The following is a 19,575-nucleotide window of genomic DNA, read 5'->3' on the forward strand; positions in this document are numbered from 1 at the left end:
CCCACACAGCTGATGACACAGAGGCTGAATGTGCATCTACAGCCAAAGCAGCTACATGACACGCTAAGAAAATGCCAATTTTAAGCAGCTTCCTTCAACAATTACTAAATGTTAATGAACACCTAAAAGCTGATCAAACACAGACTGACCCTGCTTCACGACTAATTATGAGTGAAATTTGAGTCGGAAAGAGAATAAGCAATGCTGTCACTCAAAATGAAGCATTCATTTCGCTTAATATTTAACCTCCTAAGACCCGAACTCTTTCACAGCAGCATTTTTAATTTCTCTTTGATATTTGGGCTGATTGGGACACGATGAATGTAAAAACAAAGAATTACCAGATTTTTTTTTTACCTGATTTTTGTTTCTAAGAAAAATGAGAGCCACATATGAGGATATTAGTTTAAAATTTTGATAGAACGGTAGCAGTATAATGTCCTCGTACGTGGATATCAGGCTCTTGTAGAGCAAAATTGAGTATTTTGGCCTAAATAACCCAAAATGTGACGTCCACATATGTGGACGCCAGGTCCTGGGAGGTTAAAAAAAATGCTCTTTTCCCCCAATCATATAACCGTCTCAGCAGTGAGGATACAAAAGAAAAAGACAGGCTCAAAGTGGAAAAAAGTGAAAGTGCTACAAAACATTAGAAGCACAAGACAAGTGGGTCAACACCTTACTCTCACACACATTTACACACATTTCCAGCATGCACACGTGTCATTTCCTTCGCATTTGAACAAAACACTTATCTTTAAATATGATTACACTACAGCTGCCTCAGCCCTGCTGCATGTTGTTAGGGTGTTTTCACACTTGTGGTGTTTAGTCTGCTTAAATCCATTGTGCAGATGTTAATTTGCGCAGATGTAAACGAGGTAACCGCACACCGAGACCCTTTGGAGGAGGTGGTCTCACTCTGGTTTAAAACAAACTTCGAAGCAGTTCAGTAGTTCAAGGTTTGCATTTTGGGATGCTCCACGTTCTCCAATAATCCAAGTTTTTAAAGTCACCAACTGATTGTTCTAGAGAAAGCAAACTAGACGTGTAAAAAACACCCATAGATCTAGAGATGTATTCGCTTTCTGTTGTTGCTCTGTAAATAATTTCTTGTAGCACTTCAGGAATGCTTCAGGTAGACATGCTTTTTCATTGTTCTCTTGGTTCATTTCCAGAACATAAAAAGAGACTTAACACTGATGAGGGAAGCAACAGTTTCACAGAAACAGAACCACAGTGACACCATTCAGAAGACATCAGTATGTGAAAGGTTTCTACTCCATTGTTTGGAAACAGGATGTATGAGAGCAGATGTAATGTGGACACTGTCTCTGTTGATTTACTTCTGATCCAACATGGCTGTGCACGTTATGGTCACACAGGTAAGCAAGCTTGAAGGAAAAGCTGAACTCTGGTATCTGAAGACAACTTCACTCCACCCAAGTCAACACATACACACTCAGACACACACACACTATCACAGCCATACTCACGCAAACACACCCACTCTCTGGCAGATCCTTCCTCTCCACAGCAAGAGGGGAAGTGAGGCTGAGTCACGGAGGTGGAGTGAGGAGGAGGGTGTAAGAGTAACGCTGTAAGACTAAGTCGAGGAATAAAGAACTGGATTCTTCTACGGTCTCACTCTAAGCAAGAGAACAATTCTGGGGGGCTCTGTGGCATCAAGACGGTACAACCGTTGATAAACATGACTCTGTTTGGTTGGTTTAATGTCAGTTACACAGGAAAAAACCCAAAAGGCACGAATTGATTGTTGGGGGGAAAAAGAAAAATCTGCACGAAAGCTGGGAAAAGTACCAAAGGCACTCTTCAGGACTCAGGACTATAAATAACACTCCCAAAATATCTCTGCACACAGAAAGTTATTGAGCCAATTATTTTTTAATTTTAATAAGTAATCAAGTGTGAAACAATTCTGTAGCTTTAATATGGATTTCATCAAGTGCTTAACAGTCTGTACTAGGGTTGGGCGACATGTAAAAATTTTACGTTAACGCGTTAACACTGACAGCACATAAATATATATATAAAGTCGCCAATTTGGGATGAAAGAGGTCAATTTAAGGATGTAACCAAAGCGGTGTCCCGCTTGTGCAGACCTACAGTGCGAGCAAACTACTCAAACACAGCTAATTTGCATGAGCATGCATGTGACCACCATCCGGCTGAGTATGCTAGGCTATCACCAGCTTCTGCAGCTCCATCAACAAGCATTTGGGCGCTCTCTGAGGAGGGTGCTGTTAAAACAGCGCTATAATTTTTTTTTTCCTTTCTGTTGACTGGTTCTATTAGCTCCATCTTTATTAGCAAACTTACTCATGGACGAATAATTAAATTGCCCCTTGTAAAAATGATGGCCGATGGGCTCAGCCTATCATTGATAGTCGATATATTCGTCCAGTCGTCCAACCCAAGTCTGTACCACTAAATACGACTGTAAATACCATACTACGCATGAGTATTTCGTATTAAAAATAAGCAAAACAATAAAAAGCTTTGATAAAAGAATAAATATGCTGAATGGTGAGTAAATGCTGAGCCAGGCGGTAGAGTGGGTCGTCTACCAATCAACGGGCTATCCTCGGGCAAGATACTGGACGGAGTTGCAGCGATGCATGCATCAGTGTGAGTGTGTAAATAACCCTGATTTTGTTTGTATACTACTTTGCATTACTTCATCCAGACCTATTACAAAAACTGGAAACTCTACTTAAAACATTAACCTCGTCTTTCATCATGAATTCATTTGGCCCCTCCATGAAATCCATTTTTCAAATCCCTAATAATAGGCACACATCCCTTTTCATGATTTTACAAACGTATGATTTTGATCAACAAAATGTCACAGTTACAATAAAAGACTTGGCATATAGATAGATATTTAATCTGGTCCAAGTAAACCATCACATTGCTGGAAGGGTAACGAGTGCGTTTGCTCGTCTGCTTTCATTCAGTCTTGCTCGAAATGCCAAGGAATACAGCGAGGACAAGTCCGAGGACAAACCTGACCTGTTACAGGATGGCTTATGTTGCTGCTGGCTCACACGGTGGAGAAAACGAACAATTAAACAATGTTTTTCATGGGCGGTACTCACTTTGTCAAGCTTGGATTCCAACTCGCACACATCCCCCTCCACTTCCTCTATGGTGGCTCTGTGAGGACAGAAAATGTAAAGGTTTGAAGTGAAGCGCAACCATGACTCAATACTTCATTGACATTCGGATGCATGAACTGTGAAACAGAGAAAGAAGGTGTACTCGGAGGCATTCTGCTGGAAAGCATGCATACCCTTCATCTTCATCCCATTATCACGGTTCTCCTTATAACCCTCCTGTGTCTGCAGAGCAGTTAGGTTAATCTCTGTTCCGCATTATGGCACTTATGTTGATCATAAGTAAAAAGGAAGCAATATACTGCATGCCAATATAAGCAACATAATTTATAGCCACACAGCTTCATCTTTGTCACGTATGCAACTGAAACTGGGTCAAATATTTGTCTTTTATTTCAACATCTTGATCATTTTCAGACAGAGAAGAAGAACTTAATTTAATTATAGCAGTCCGGTTCCCCCAACATTCCCATATTCCACAATTATAGTTTCTGAAAGCGGCAGCTGCAGTAAATGACAATATCCTCCCGTTCGAGCACGTGAGACACACAGACAGACGTCTAGAAGCAGACAAACTGAGAGCTGCCATTTTGGGCCTGAAATCAGGTCTGGCATCCTGCCCTCTAAAATGTGACAGAGACACAGCTCGCCTCTCCACAAGATCGACAGCCTACGAGCTTCAGGATACCACAACAGAGGGAGAAGAATATCAAATATGTCATCCCAGCAAAGGATCTGTGGATTAATCTCCCCTTGATGTTAATTATCGCATTACTAAGGCTTTTTTAATGCAGGATAGACAGAGAGTATTTTTTCTAAAACTGCATTTATTTATGCTTAATCTGGAGTAAAGAAATAATAAGAAATAACATGGCAAATGCCAACACTTGATAATGATATATGGATTTATTAGACATAGATGTATCTGCAGAAAAGCAACAAGGTCTTTAAGGTGCATCTAAAACATACAACACAACAGCGCCTTTAGCATTAAAACACCAATTTAAGGAGTGCACTGCAACGATATAAGCCCACATATCCTAGAAAAACACATTTAAAACAGGAGAAAAGCTGAAATGATGGTGCTAGTGGTGGCACATTATGAAAACTTAATGAATGCGCTGCTGTTAAGTCATGTATCATTAGTTATGCAGTGCAGCTCAGATGTGGCCTTTAGATAACGCATGCTTCACATTTATAACCATTTAGCAGCAGTAATCAACACTGAGGCAAGTTTATTCTTAAGACAATAGCAGCATTAAAACTGTTTACATCTACTAATACAACAGTATCTGTTTCTTATCACGGCGATTCTCTCGATTTCAGGCCTATCAGCCAATCGCCCTTAGCATAAACTCACTGAAGATAAGAACAACAGTTTTACATTTCAAATACAATTTATTCTACTGAAGGAAAAAATGTGTCCAACATCATGCAGTGCAGTGCATGAGTGCCATGTGTCAGTGTAAAGCAGAGGGATTAAGAACGTCACCCTGCAGTAGCAGCGGACGGCTTTCTCCAAACCCCCTGTAGCTGTTTGTTCTCCCATATGGCATCAAACTAAGTCGTGGACATCTGGTCAGTGCCGGGGATCCCTCAACAGGAGAGGCTTGGATGTATGCGCATACTGAACAGCAGATACTGTGAAGTGCAACTGTATGACTTAATTTTATTGTTATTTACATGTCCTCGTCTTTCTTCTGTATGTGAAAGGGATTTTGTTGTTGTTGTTTTTTAATGCAGGATGCACGGATGCAGCAGTCACAATCGTTAAAACTATAAACTAGAATTAGCTTGAGTTGCTGGCTATGCTACAAGGCGCATAGGATAAACCTGGTGGTAAGGCTAATCTGAATATCATGCATGAACAGCAAATCCATCACTCAGTAAGTTCAACTGTGGGAATGCCAAAATCAAACTGCTGAGCTTTCAGAAACTGATATATGCCTTATTCAGCTAAATGCTTGAAGAACCTGCCACATAGAGAAGTCCTTTGCTTTGCAACATGTACTTTATTGCGCAAGTACTATGATTAATACATGTTAACATAAATTACATTAGCTGAATAGATCTTTTTTTGTCTTCTGTGCTTCATAATAAGTATAGGAGGAAGGCTTTTGACTTGAAGACAGCAAAGTGCTTCTTTTTATGAGTCTTAAATAGCAGTCCAAGTAAAGTCTGTGAACTGAGGTCTTAAGTAGTCCAACAGGGCAGAAACAGGGTCAAAGGCAATAGATGACTGTGCCTCTCTCACACAGATATTAACCGTGGTCAAAAGAACATGCTACAAGCCCCGTTTGTCTTTCTCCGCTGCCACGGGCAAAGGACATTTCTCCAGTGATTCACACAGAATCACCACTGCTCTGCCGACCGTGTCGAGCGTCCGACTTCAGGAGGATTTGACTTTTGCTTGGTGATGTAGTTAGTGATGTAGTTAGTAGCAAGTGTTTGTTGGAGTACAAACACTTGCCAACACTAAAAACAGAGGGAAGGAAGAGTTAGTTAAAACATGTTTAAGGAAAGCTTTAGTTGTACACTTTACAAAAAAGTGAATTGAATTATTACAATAAAATTATCCAATAACAGACTGTGTTTGTCAGTCAGTCAAATTACTATCTGATTATGTGTTATCTAACATCTTGTCAGGCCAGTTCTTACTTGATAAAAGTCACTTGATCTCTCTGCCCAGGGGCTAACAACAACATTTAGTATCCAGGTCACAAGTATGAACTATAATAAACATCACTGAAATGAAAGAAGACTGGAAAACTCAGATACAATCTCAGGAACAGACCTAGAAACAATTGTTTTAATTGTCAGTCAGTCAGTCACTGTCATGCTTTCCAAGTAACCGCAAGAAGAAGACCATTTCCTTCTAATCTGAAAAGCTGAGCCTGCAAGCTAAACTTGCAAAAGTGCTGACAGGATAAGAAAAGGAGGGGCTTTGGCAAAACGAACATTTGGGCTATTGCCTCATAGCTCTGAACTTGGAGCATATCCAGGCTGAAACTGGATAATGAGCAAAAGAGGAGAAAGCAGAGGAAAGAAGAGCCACAAAGCTTTGGAAACACCAAGATCGACACTGAAGAGTCATAAAATGTGGTCCCTACTAGACTAAAGTCACCAAAATAGACAAAGAAAACTCTCTCTAAAAGATACCTGAATGCAGGTATTTAAATTAATGAGCAAACTCTAAGTGTGGGTTGTACAAGTGCTGCTCTACATAAACAAAGTGATACAAAATCCACTAAGTGACAAAGCCCTCTTTTCTGTAGTCTGTAGTCAGGACAGTGTGAACCACGGTTTTATCACAGCCTCATAAGACTCCTTTCAATAGAGTTGTCACCAGGTTAGTTTCATGAATTCTAATGAGTGGGGTGACAGTCAAATTTCACACTGCTTTACATCATAAATCAGCAGGAAACAGGGAAAAAAAAATGTCAAAACAGGTCATCTGGGGAAAAAAGGCCAACAACAAAAACAAAACATCATCCTAATTATGAAGCACAGTGGTGGGATCATCATCATGGGGCTACTTTGAAATCTCTCAGAGAACCAACTGGTTTTAAAGTGTATCAAAAACAATGTTTATAGGTGAACGTCAGAACAGAAGTTCATGGCCCGAAGCTGAGGAGAGGTTAGATGGCTCAATAAGATTATGTGCTTATCAAACAAATCAACAACAGAAATATTGAAAAATCAAGTAAAATTCAGAACCAGCCCTTAAACCAAGAAATATTGGGGCATGACTTGAAAAGGGCAACACTAATGAACTGAAGCAGCAGAAGTTGAAAAGCAGTAACATGAAAGGCAGCATTTTCAGCTGGTTTGGATATACTGACTGCTGACAACTCTGTTTCCACTCCTGGAGTGAGCCAAGCTGAACAGCTGGTTCTAGCAAATGAGACTGAAAGTATACTTGTTGCAGGGGAGTCTGAATACATTTACAGGAGAAAGAAATCCATTTGAAATGTGCTTTGTAGATAGTTGTTTTCTTCTTTTTCTTAAAAACAATATACATTTATATACATATATATACACATGGTATCATTCACCTGGAACCTGCTAAACTAAAGGTGGCATTGTGTGGCCTTCACTCTAGATTAAGTGTACAAAGAGCAAGTAGATATGACAGTCATGAGAAATGCCACATATGCACAAAGTTAACTACACTGGATTTATTATTCTGATCCATTTGATCAGACAAAGTTAAGATATCTATATGGCTTACTTTTATCTGTCATTCTTCTTAAACCCTGTTTATTATAGCTCTTTCTATATTGACTTGTTTCTCTCTTACGTATTTTGGTAAAATGCTTTGTTGCTTGAGACCATGTCTGCGCAGTCTGGTTTCAAGCATTTTACGTTTTATCCTGATTGTTGACTTAAAACTGTTAAATTAGCATCTGAGCAGGTGACACACTGACATTCTTCTTCAGCACTTGATATGGATAAGAAAATACAAAAAACCAAAAGCAAAAAGAAAACAAAAATCTCACGCTGTCTTTCACAAGTATGAAAACATGGCAAGTAAGAAGTATATACGGTACAAGTTGTTTAAGTGTTTGTATTTATTTTTCCTGGTATTCTGAGACAGAAGATACTGCACAAATATGACGACCTGGGTTTTAAGCAGCTGACTTTTGGGTGTAAAAGACTATCCGAGAAGAGATTTAAATCATCGTACATCAAACAACTACAAGGATAATTACATAATAATAATAACAACATATCTCGTGTTTATTCACAGCACTCATTTTTAAATGTCATAGGGATGATATTTGAACAATTTGTCCCATTTAGGATGCATTACCATGGACTGGTGAGAAAAAAAGGGGGTTGGTGTTTATGAGCTTTATACCAACTCTTTGCTGATGTTTTTTTCCATATCTACTCAGGAAGTTGGAACACCTTGAAAAGTAAAATGTACAGTTTGTAATTGGGCAGACCAATAGTACAATTTCAAATTTGGGAACTGCAGCCCTCCTCTGTCATAGGGTAGATATCTGAGTTTTTTTCTGGGCTTTGTATTGTTCCAAATACTGAATGAATCATGTTAAAAAAATGATTTCAATAACGGCAAAGGGATCAACTGAAATAAGTAAAGAAATTTTGCCAATAGAATTAAATAGTCATTTTTATCATATTGACACATCCATTAAAGAGATGGGCATCGTCCTCCCCCTATCCAAAGTTCTTCTTATATACAAGTTAACATTTACAATTGCTTTTATATCTGTAGTAATTTAGACTCCTAAATACACGAATCCTTCTTTTGCATTTATAAACAGTGATTTGATTATTGGAGATTCTCTTTCTCTTGATTTAAATAAAGCACTGATGGTATCGTATAACTTATTTAATAACCTGAAAACTGTCTAAATTTATCAATTTGTTTAATGAGATTTACCTGCCAAATTTGACAAAAAGAGGAGAATATCATTAGTAAAGAGATATAAAATGTTCTTGCCCACCAATTTGGATCACTAAGGATCTACATTCTTAGTCCAAAAGGATTCTGGTCTCCAAAAACAGAACAAGAGAGGTAGTTTGTGCAAAAACAGCATTCACAGAGTGTAACCAGTAGATAAAACAAAATGCAAACTCTCCGAACTATGGTTTCATTCAACAACAGAAAACTGTGCAAACTATTTGGAAGGGTTAGGATGCATAGAGATACCAGATCCCTGCTGGTCCATAGCTGGTGCTGCTCATTCAAGATCTAAAGAAAACATATCCATATTCCAAACCATTAAAGCTTAAAAAAAGCACTCTCTTCCTCCCTCTGTGACAAGGCATCCAAGAATAAATTCCAGGAAATATCCATATGACTACTAGCTTTTTTATTACATGAAACAATAAAAATTAGGGAACTAAGCCTGGTTTAAGTGCGGAGTGGGTGTGAGGATCAAGCCAGAGCTAAATAGGGAGAGACATGTGGTATAAGACAGACTACAGGCCATGAAGAAGTAAAACGGGGAGAAAAAAAAAGTCTGCTTTGTAAACCACATCAGAGGCAATTTCAGCTTCAGCGAGGCCATGTTTATGTCCTGCTTCCCTTTATGTTGACCCAAAAAGGCACTGATCCAAAAGCTTATGTCAGATAGGACTCCACACCACTGTACATCAAAACAGAAGCCTCCTGCTTGGAACATAAATGCCAATATTACAATATTCTTATATATCTTATAACACGATCCATCTTCCATTTTGTAAGCCAGCAATCTAACAACAGTAGACAGTAAACCATAGCTTGCTTCCATACTTTAGGAAATTAATTCAAGTCATTTGAATCAGTTCTAGTTAGTCGCCTGACATTCTGCCTCTTAAAGCTTTTGAGTAAACATCCACATAAAAAGGTTATTTTAGCAGGGGGTGACTAAGACTCTAAACACTGCCAACAACACTAACAGCAGCTCCGGACTTTTACTGTGCTAGTCTACAAGCACTAGAGTCAATGATTTGTCTGGATAGTAAAATACTGTATAAAAAGAAAAGGAGACACCTAATTCTTTAGCAGCGATTCAGTGACCACACTCCAGAAAGCAAATAATTCCACCCCTGGAGCTCTGTGAGGCAGCTGGCATCTGCCTAGCTGCTTGTGTCTACTCTACATAAAGAAGTCAGGCGGCCGAACAGGTTTGTCATTCATGTTGCTACCGAGTCTTCTTCAGGCCTGCGGTACGGTCCTCAACACTTCAAAGACAAAAGGAGACATCAAAGAATATACTTTACATGTATTTCTGTCTCACTGGAGAATATTGTGTAATGCAGAAGTACCGGTTTGGTTGAAAATCTGTTCCCCCGTTGCACAATATCGGAAAAACTATTTATCATGTAATGGTCATACAGAAGTAAAACGACTTCTCGGTTCACCAATTATCTGATTTCAGGAAGTTAATATGCACTGTTGACACAGAAATACCGAGCTCCTCTACCTCCAGTGACAATAAGCCGTTTAAAGCCATATTCAAGAGAATACAGGGAAGTTTCCCTTAGGGCTGGGCCATATACCGTTCACGGTAATACCGGTATAATGTTAGGCAACGATAGGAAAATGAAATATCGCGATAGAATGGGAGTAAAACGCGCATGCGCAGTGCCTTTGTTTTCATACGCACATGGCCGATTGTTGAGTGAAACAGATGAACCAGAATTGGTTTGTAAAAATGGTGCAACTTCAGTGATGTGGAACTGGTTTGGTGTTTGTCCGTCAGATACACAACAAAGCACATTTTTTTGCAGAACATGCAAGCGGCCGTTGTTATTGTCGTATTTGTCGGACTAAGATGCTCTTAAATCTGGGAGTAATCTGGGTCCTAAACTCCGTATGCTTCAGGTCAAACAACACTGCAGCATCACTGAGCGTTAAAAACTGTCTAAATTCTTTCATCTTTAATAAAACGATCAGCATTGCTGCTTTACCAGGTGTAACTATAAAGTTTAACTTCCAGGCATCCATGAAAACAAAAGTTATTACATTTAACGGAATTAGAAGTTAGCAGGAAGCTAGCGGAAGTTAGCTCGCTAGTTTTGCTAGTTACCTAAGCATGATATAGCACTGAGAGATTTCTGAAAAAAATCAAACGTACAGCTCTGCTGTCACTTCCAACATAAATGAAGACAGGAAACTAAACAGCAGTGACGTTTGTAGGGTTACTGAAGTTGGGCTAGCTGGTATATAATCATGTGCTACGTGATCGCTAGCGACACAGCTATGTTAGCATAACATAAACAGTGAAGCTGGAGGACGAACACTAACACTTTTCCACTTATAAAAGTTAACGTTAAAGTTCCTGATAGGTAGAGACAAATGCAATCGCATGGCAGGATGCTGTAAACGGACCAAACTTCAGTCAGGAGAACAACTGAGATAATCCATCCACAATACGAGGTTAGTCATTAATATACTGCAACAACATGGGAATAGAGCAGCTGCCAGAGAATTCAACATTAATGAATCAATGGTACAGAAGTGGAGGAAGCAAGAAGAATGAGTTTAATAAAGTTTGATTTATCTGACTGCTTTGTTTCGCTTAATGTGCCTTATAATCCCGTGCACCTCATGGTCCGAAAAATACGTACTGAACACTGCAGTTTAATGTTGCAAAGCACCTCTTTTTAACTTCAGTGGATATTATACATGGTTATGCTCAGGATATGTCAGCACGTTTCTACTGGAAATGCCTTTTGGTTAAACTTTCAGCAAGGAATTTGCATTTGCACTGTTACATTTTTATAAAGCTTTAATGTACATAAAAACCAGCTTCTTGTTTAAGTGAAAATAAATGGAAGGTTGTCTTTTTGCGCTAGTAATGTTGTGGAGCTGTATTTTGTCTCGCATCAATTATATCGTCGGTTATATCGTTATCGCAAATTTTCAAATATATATCGTGATAAATATTTTTGGCCATATCGCCCTGCTCTAGTTTCCCTAGTTGATAACAATATTATTTTCCAAATAAAATAGCTCAAACTTCATAGTTAGCCCCAAGCAGGCTTACTTCTAAATTACTATTACTAATCCAATTTAGATGTGTCAGCCTGGCATTACATCTTTACTTTGATGTCTTCCAAATATATCTAGCGTACTGTCCTGCAGCCTCCCTCGTTTTGTCTTACTTCTGCCAAGAACTTCTTAAAATACAGGAGGAAGATTATTTTACACAGTCTGCTTTTTTTTTTTTTAACTTCATTACTTCTCGCAGAAAAGCTGACCACTTTGCATGAAAAGGGTTTATTCCACTGGACTGAAATAACAGTGGTGGTAGAGGCAAACAGTTGGAAACATGAAGAATAGGGTGAGATTCAGTCCCGTGACGTAGATCCTGTAATTGTTAGAGAGTGGAGCAGTGTTGTCACAGAAGGGGGTCCTCCAGTGGTAAAAACCCACCATTAGACACATACACACAAACACGTGTCGGCATCGTCAACTAGATGAAGTCATTATTTAAAGATAAACGTTTACTAGCTTTTGGAAATTCTGGTGTGGGATTGACTAAACATCAAGGCCAGCTTCACATTTGGTCTTCCTATGTCACAAGGAAGTAGCAGGAAGGAAACGCACTGATGAGAAAGAGTGGAAACTCCAGCATTTTCACTAGACGGTGGCGTTAATGTGATCCACAGATTAATGTGCTCACACACAGTTAGGTCAGTAGGTTTTTTGGATAATGACTAGTGGTGCAACGGATCACGGTTGATCCGAAATCCGAACCGATCCCACTCCACGGTTCGGTACGCATGTGATCCGAAGAGTCGAAAAAGAAAAAAAAAGTATGTGTATGGTGCGCGTGTTGGGTCTGTCAAGCGGTAGTTATGGTCAGCGCTAGCGATCCAAGTGGTGGTGCAGAGGAGTTTGCTGTATTTAAGCAGCCCTTTGCTGCCCAATCCGACCGGGCTAAAGCTATTACAAAAGCTATTGGGGTGTTTAGCTGCAGACGGGAGGCCGTATTCCGTTGTGCAAAACAAGGGGTTTAAACTGTGACGAACGTGCTTGAGCCACGCTATGATATCCCATTGCGCGTCCACTTCAGTGTGACAAGATTGTTGCAGAATGTGAGCAGAAATACACACATATATAAATACAGAGTATACAAAAGGGATAAATAGAATAAATAGGAATAAGAATACAAGGGGACGGCACATTTCAAGTATTGTGAGTCTATTACACCGTTGGATATTAACAAAAACTACTGCACAGTGAGAAGGCACTACAGCTTACTTGTTCCCCCCTCCTTTGTCCCCGTTTCCCCTCCCTCTCCCCTCCAGCAAGGAGTTAAACAGATTAATGGCGTGTGGGACAAAGGACTTTTTAAGTCTGCTGGTCCTTGACTTTGGGAGAAGCAACCTGTCACTGAACAGACTCCTCTGGTTGCTTATGGCCGTGTGCAGAGGATGCCCAGCCTGGTCCATAATGTCCATATTGCACCTTAATTTGTTTTTATATAAGTGCGTGGAATGAGTCTTCAGTTGAATGTTTTCTAATAGGCAAAAAATACTTAAATAAGTAAATGGCGAGTCGAATTTGTCTTTTTTTTTTTTTTAATTTTTGCTGATCCAAAAATTGATCCGATCCGTGACTTGAAACCGTGATCTGATTCGAACCGTGAGATTTTTGATCCATTGCACCACTAATAATGACACATGTTTAGGAATTAAAGTCAATCCCCATTTACATTTTCAGTAACTAACATAATTGTTGATCAAATGATTATTTTTTAATACTTAGATAAAAAAAAAAAAAAAACGTTGCAGTCAGCAACTGCCGGAGGTGTAGAAACCATGGACATTATCCCTATGACTGTGAAGTGATGTACAATCAGCTTTTACAGCATTTGGCTGAATCTGAGTAGAGAGTATAAACCTGTACACTTCAAAGTTAATCCTGCTAATTCTATCAGCAGTCACATCTCCAATAAACACTAGTGACCTGGTTCCACTAGCAGCCGTACATGCCCATGCCACAGCATTACCCTCATGATGTTTGACAGACCACTACTTTGGCTCCTTCTCCATACTTTTTTCTTTCCATCATTCTGGTGCAAGTTAACCTTCATTTTTTTCAGGCTCTTTTAGATGTTTTCTGCCAATGTCTAAACTGGTCTTGTTGATCTCGAGTGTACCCAGAGGTTTGCACCTTAATGTAAACTCTGGAAGTCACAGATCACCCACAATAGTTGTCTCACAGCTGGCCAGTGCATTCATTCTTTTAAAGAATGAAATAGATTGTTAATGTGGCCACTCCTTAATTATTTACTTTAATTTTTAGTTTGGATTTCAGCCTAAAGAATACTAAAAGCCTCCTGTGAAGATCCCCTTTACTTGCATTAACAGCTCACTGAGCCGTGAATTAATTATCCAATCAGTTTTGAGCCACTGAAAATAGGGGACTGTGTATAAAACTAGCTGTGAACCCCTAAACAATTACTACAATACTAACTCCCTAATAGTAACTGACTAGTTTGCTATAATCATATGTTGATTGTTTGAATTAAAAATCTACTTTAATGATGTAAAGATGGCAACACTACAAAAATTGTGCCCATGTCCACAAAGTTACAGGCTTAACTGTATTTGCTGTAGACGAGGGGAAAACGATATCATCAACAATCATTGTTCAACAATATTATGTATTTGGAGAGCTATCAATAATAATTACAACAAAAGTATTTTCTTAATGACTTACACAATATTCTCTCATTTAACAGATCAATCACTTATAGACAGGGAAAAGCCTGCCTCATAAAAAAATCCAGAGTTAATAATTATATACCGACGGCAATGTGTAAAATCCACAAAATCTGAGGTTTTGAAAAAGCGTTTTTAGAGAGATAAATTTTCTTAATTAGAAAAAATTAACAACAGTTTCTCTCTGCTTCATCCTCTCTGATAAAATAATTGTATACTTGAAAGTTAAAGTATTTACATGGGTATTTATGTGATATAAAGAGCAGCCTCAGTCCTCACATTTCATTCATTTTAATTGGCTTAATAACCATTAAAAGGAAATGGACCAGAGCTTAATTAAATCAAACTGCAAATAGCCCAGATAACAAGCCCACAGGTGGACTCCCATGGGAAGCTAATCAGGATGTATCGCACTGCATGGTCACACACCCAATCAGAAGCACGTACTCGCGTAATAATGATTAAAAGGGACGCAACAACAAGGAGAACTTTTCTGCCACTTACAGAAATTACCTCACCTCGACAACTAGTCTGAAAACATTTCCATCATACTATAATTTTCTTGATGGGATAATTTCTTGTGTGTCCTATGTAAAAAAACTGGAAACATTTCAGTTTTACAGATGTTATGATCAGTTTAATAAATGGAGCCTATAGTATCCATAACTTTCGAGGTCCTTAAGCTACCCCCACATTGCTTATTTCATATAAAAAGACACTACAGATAATTGCTTTTGTTGGGGACATTGCAGAGTGGAACAGCATATAAAATATGTAAAACATCTGTTCCTATACTTGTGGAGAGAAAAGCTGCTGCACTCTGGAGGGAATTTTTAACTATCATACTTGAAGAGGAGCCAGGAAGCTCTCGAGTCCAACATCTATTCTCAAGTGGAAAACTAGGCTACTAGGGTTTACTGCCAAAAATACATAACTTTTTTGCACTAGTGAACCTCTCATGCAGCCCGAACACATGGTTTACAACCAAAGACAGTTTCTCCAACAAAAATGAGGATGAAAAAAAACAAAAAAGGTTAGTGGGGTGTGCCAAAATACCACTTAAAAACAACCCTCTCTACATTTGGGGGCTCCATATTCTCCCGCACCAAGTTGAAAGCGAACACCAAACTGGAAACAGATGTTGAGCAAGTGAGAGCTAATTCACGCTGGTGCGTATTACATGTTTTTATCCATACTCTGTGTCTCCTGCGTCGTCGTCGTCTTCCCTGGCCAAACACAACGAGAGGGGGGTTGGATAAACGGCAGCAGAGCTGCGGTGGTCGAAGTGGAAAACTATGGTGCAGTAATCTCTAATAACTATGGAGCAATGATGAACCTACAGCAGTGTTTAAGTCAGGAAATGCTAACTGATGACTCATCCAAAAGGGGGGCAAAGGTCACAAAAAAGCACAAACAGAGACAGGGCTATATTGTTACCTTGCTCAGACAATCATGGGAAGTGGATGTGAATTAGATTAACAGAATAAAACACAAACTGGAGTTTTTTGACAAAAAGTAACGACAACCTTTGTCGAGTTCTATGTGTTGTATCACATCTGCCCATACAGTGGTGTTTCCTACTCATAGATTTTACCTCATCACATACATTTGGTAACACATTTAAAAACAATCCTCTTGCTCTCATTCTGAAAGTTCAGTTGCTGCTAGCCAACTAACACCGACCATTCCTGTCTCATGTTACCAGCTGACTCACGGGCCAGGTTGCCGTGGCGGCCCTCAATATGATTCAGCTTTTTCTACTGCAAGTCTCTCATCCCACAACCTCCAGCCCCGCCAGTCTGAGCTGCAGCTCAGCTCTGGAGATCCACTGTCAGCTGGATGCATGGGCGTTTCCATAAGTTTATAAACCAGGGTGGGACAGAGCGGGCTAAGAACAAAATAGAGGTGCCGAAAGGAAATCAGAATATTTGATGAGAAATACAATCAGTGTAAAACAAATTGGGATAGAAATTGTCCAACTGAAAGTGGTGCTGCACGAAAGTTTAAACGTAACTTTATATTTGATAATTGTTTGTTTGTTTGATTGTTTTGCAAAGTGGAAAAAAAGTATGCTGGCTTTTTACTTAAGTAAAAGTTAGAATCCTGCTTAAGCAGCTTAACAGTGCACAGGCTGTAATATCAAAACACACTGCCCTGACCAAAAACAACCCCCCACAATCTCTAATATTTCATTGGATCACCTTCAGCATTTGGTGTGCTTATGCAATGTCAAATGCCTGAGTGTGTCAATGTACCATTTCCACCAGGGAAGAAAAAAACTGGTCACTCAATATATTCAGCTATTCAACTGACCTCAATATTTGGGTGGTACATGATGATGCTGATCCCACACCTAGACCAAAAGTAACAGTATCCTAGACCAATGTAAGGCTCTTACACTTTGCTAAGTAAAATCCAGGTGTTGACCCAAACTAAATGTGTTTACCATTTAGAATGGCACTTGTCCAAATCATTATGACTTTAATGTTGCAGCTGTTGACTTATTATATTTCATAGTTTGATCCATAGTAATGCAATGCTTTGGTTTTAGTGTGGATTATAAAGCTGGCATCCAACATGTAGAACAGTAGAAGCACCAAGCAGCATAACATAGAAATAACTGGAGAAAAAAACCTGCTAGAAAACTACTACGAGAAAAAGTACTATAGTGAAATCATTGAGTTAAGCACTAAGTTACGTTCCTACAGGTTCTATCCATGATGTCCTTCAGTGGTGCAAGATTACATGTACTCTGGTCAAACAGCAGCGACATCGGTGGCACCGGCAAGTTCAGTGCAACCGATGGCAAGTTCAGTAGTCCTGGAGGAGAAACTCACTGCTTGTTGTTTATTTGTCACAAACTAGGCCTAGTACTTTGCCTGCTGCATCCAAACCCCTCCAAGAATTCCCTCAATAAAAGTGATAACTTTTATACTTTTGATAGGGACAGGCAGAGAAGCAGAGTTAGTTACATTTAAACAAACAGAACGAGAACTACTGTAAAGTCTAATGATTCATTTTGACTTTAGGTTAATGTTTTACAGGATTAATCAACAGATTCTTTGGTCTCCAGAAGTCAGAAAAAGAGCACCTTTTAAAGCCCAAGGTGACCCCAAACGAGTATATATTCATCAAACATCATCTAACTGATCAACAGATTACCACTTTCCACATCTTTTGTGCATTTGTTTTTGGAATAAAGCAAGGACAAGGTAATGGTGTCATTTAGGTGCTGTAACAGGTGCTGCAGCAAAGTTACAGGTCAGAGAAAGGTCAATCACACACCGCCTCAGTGCCGGGAAAAACAAAGCTCTAATTAAGAAAAATAAGTGCCAAGCCTTTTTATACTGCTGCAGCCTTGCAATGAATTACCTTAAAAGATGCTCGGACCTGGCGCATGATGATGACTGTTATTTACTAACATAAATAAGAACAGTCAGGCAAGTCTTGTATACAAATGAGTGACTTTCAGTATTTCAGATTCTGCTGGATATACATCGCAAACAAAGCCTCTGCACTCCCACTGAACAGTTTCCTTTCTTTGTTTGAAAAACTGCCTCGCTGACATAGAAAACTTCAAACTGTATGCAGTGACTCAGCGCTCTGTTATCCACAATCAATGAAAGCAAACGTAAGTGTGATGACGCAAAGAGGTGAGGGCTTCAAAGCCTGTGGCAGCATGCAGCACCTCGAACACCTCAAATACCAATGAGCTGACACACTAAGCAGCACACCAGTTAGAGCGCTTTAATAGTAATAATGTGTCCAATTTAAAACAGTGAGTAAAAGGGAGCAATCGTGGTCACACAGCCTTAAACCAGGCAACAACGGCCGACTGGGACATTTCCCCTTTGTTCAGCCCTATGAATACAATCCTAAAGGAAATGCTCAGTCTCAGAAAAACAACAACTGCAACAACAACTTTCGAACATCTGTTCCTCGTTTTTGTGAGAGAGGATGTTGCAGCAGCAGCAAGGGAGCGCGAGGGGCTGTGCAGGGAGGAAGAGGGAGGAAGAGGGGAAGATGCTTTCTCAAAACACTGGACAGTTCAAGGCCACTGTTAGAGGAGGGAGGTGAGAGCCATTTTTACACAAATTTCAGAAGAAGTGTGTGTGTGTGTGTGTGGGGGGGGGGGTGATTTCAGAAGTGACCACACAGAGAACACGTCACATGGACGGTAACACTATTTTTAAAGTCACCAGTGATTTGTCTTTTTTTCACTGATCAGCTCGTAACTGAAGGAGGAAAGAAGCTTACTGCTTGCGCTACTAATATGTCTTTATATGGAAACGATCATGAATGTGTCAGGTTACTTTAAAAGCAAGATAATGAGCGGACAGTGAAAATAGACATTGGGTCTAATTAGAAATATAAGTGTGATCAAACAGAAAAGTGAATTACTGCGCACAGTAAACACAAAGCTGGCTGTCATGAAAAAATACACTATTAAGCAGGGTCATGCCAGTCAAGGATCCTGGGACAGACTCTATTCTCTGCGTTCATATTTAATGTATTTTACTATGTTTACATAATTTATATTGGGGGGGGGAAACAGGCGCTGGAGCAGCTTTCCACTGCACCACGACTCTCAGCGAGTCTGTTTGGTTTCCTCGTCCCAGCAGCAGCCTCCCAGGCTGGCCCCAGCTCTCTTAGGGACAAAAATAGAAAAGTAGCAGGCGATGAACAGCTAGCTACTTACTGCTGATTGGCGTGAGGGTTTAGCAGGCGGCTAGCTGTATACTTTTACTCCTGAGATAAATAAATAAAAAAGCAGCGGACGGGACAATAAAAAAGCCTGGCTGTCATCACTCACCTGAACCTTGGGGAGTCCTTCAAACACTCCTCGAAATCCACAGTTATCTTCATTTTTGCTGCAGTGGGTGAAGCCGCAGACCTATGCTCTCTTTTGATTAAAGGCAATAATCCAGGCTGAGTCTTTCTCGCTAATTAGCTTGTTTGCTAACGCTGCCGTTTCTCAGTCCGACCAGCTGTCTCCACTCCGTCACCCCCTCTCTGCTAGCCAGCTAGCCCCGGAGGCCAGCAGCTACGATGAAAAAGTGGCGGTAATGCGACCATAAACGACCGTAACGTTGAGTGTGGGGACTGCAGTTTGAGGCGGAAGGGTCAGCGTGGAAAAACGGAAAGTGTCGTCCGGTAGCTAGGTCATAGCAGCCAGCGGGAGTGGAGCGCACACACTACACACACACACACAACTCCGAAGATCGTCTGTCGTGGTCAGAGAGGGATC

At 39.8% G+C, this 19,575-nt stretch overlaps 1 protein-coding gene across 2 annotated transcripts in view; it reads right to left on the minus strand.

Annotated features, from left to right (window-relative positions):
* LOC102296768 (arf-GAP with coiled-coil, ANK repeat and PH domain-containing protein 2) overlaps nucleotides 1–19,575 on the minus strand; it is a 49,817-nt gene extending 30,242 nt beyond the window's left edge. Inside the window, exons 1-2 of one of the 2 annotated variants that reach the window (XM_014333189.2) lie at nucleotides 19,141–19,574; nucleotides 3,120–3,177 (exon numbers count right to left, since the gene is read on the minus strand). In XM_014333189.2, coding sequence (XP_014188675.1) covers nucleotides 3,120–3,177; nucleotides 19,141–19,193 — 111 coding nt within the window. In that variant the 5' untranslated portion in view covers nucleotides 19,194–19,574. Of the gene's footprint in view, nucleotides 1–3,119; nucleotides 3,178–19,140 lie in introns of both variants that reach the window. The other variant, XM_014333188.2, reaches the window with a different exon arrangement.

The sequence above is a fragment of the Haplochromis burtoni genome, unplaced genomic scaffold (genome assembly GCF_018398535.1).
Source record: "Haplochromis burtoni strain Fernald_Lab_line unplaced genomic scaffold, NCSU_Asbu1 Contig_5, whole genome shotgun sequence".
Lineage (NCBI taxonomy): Eukaryota > Metazoa > Chordata > Actinopteri > Cichliformes > Cichlidae > Haplochromis > Haplochromis burtoni.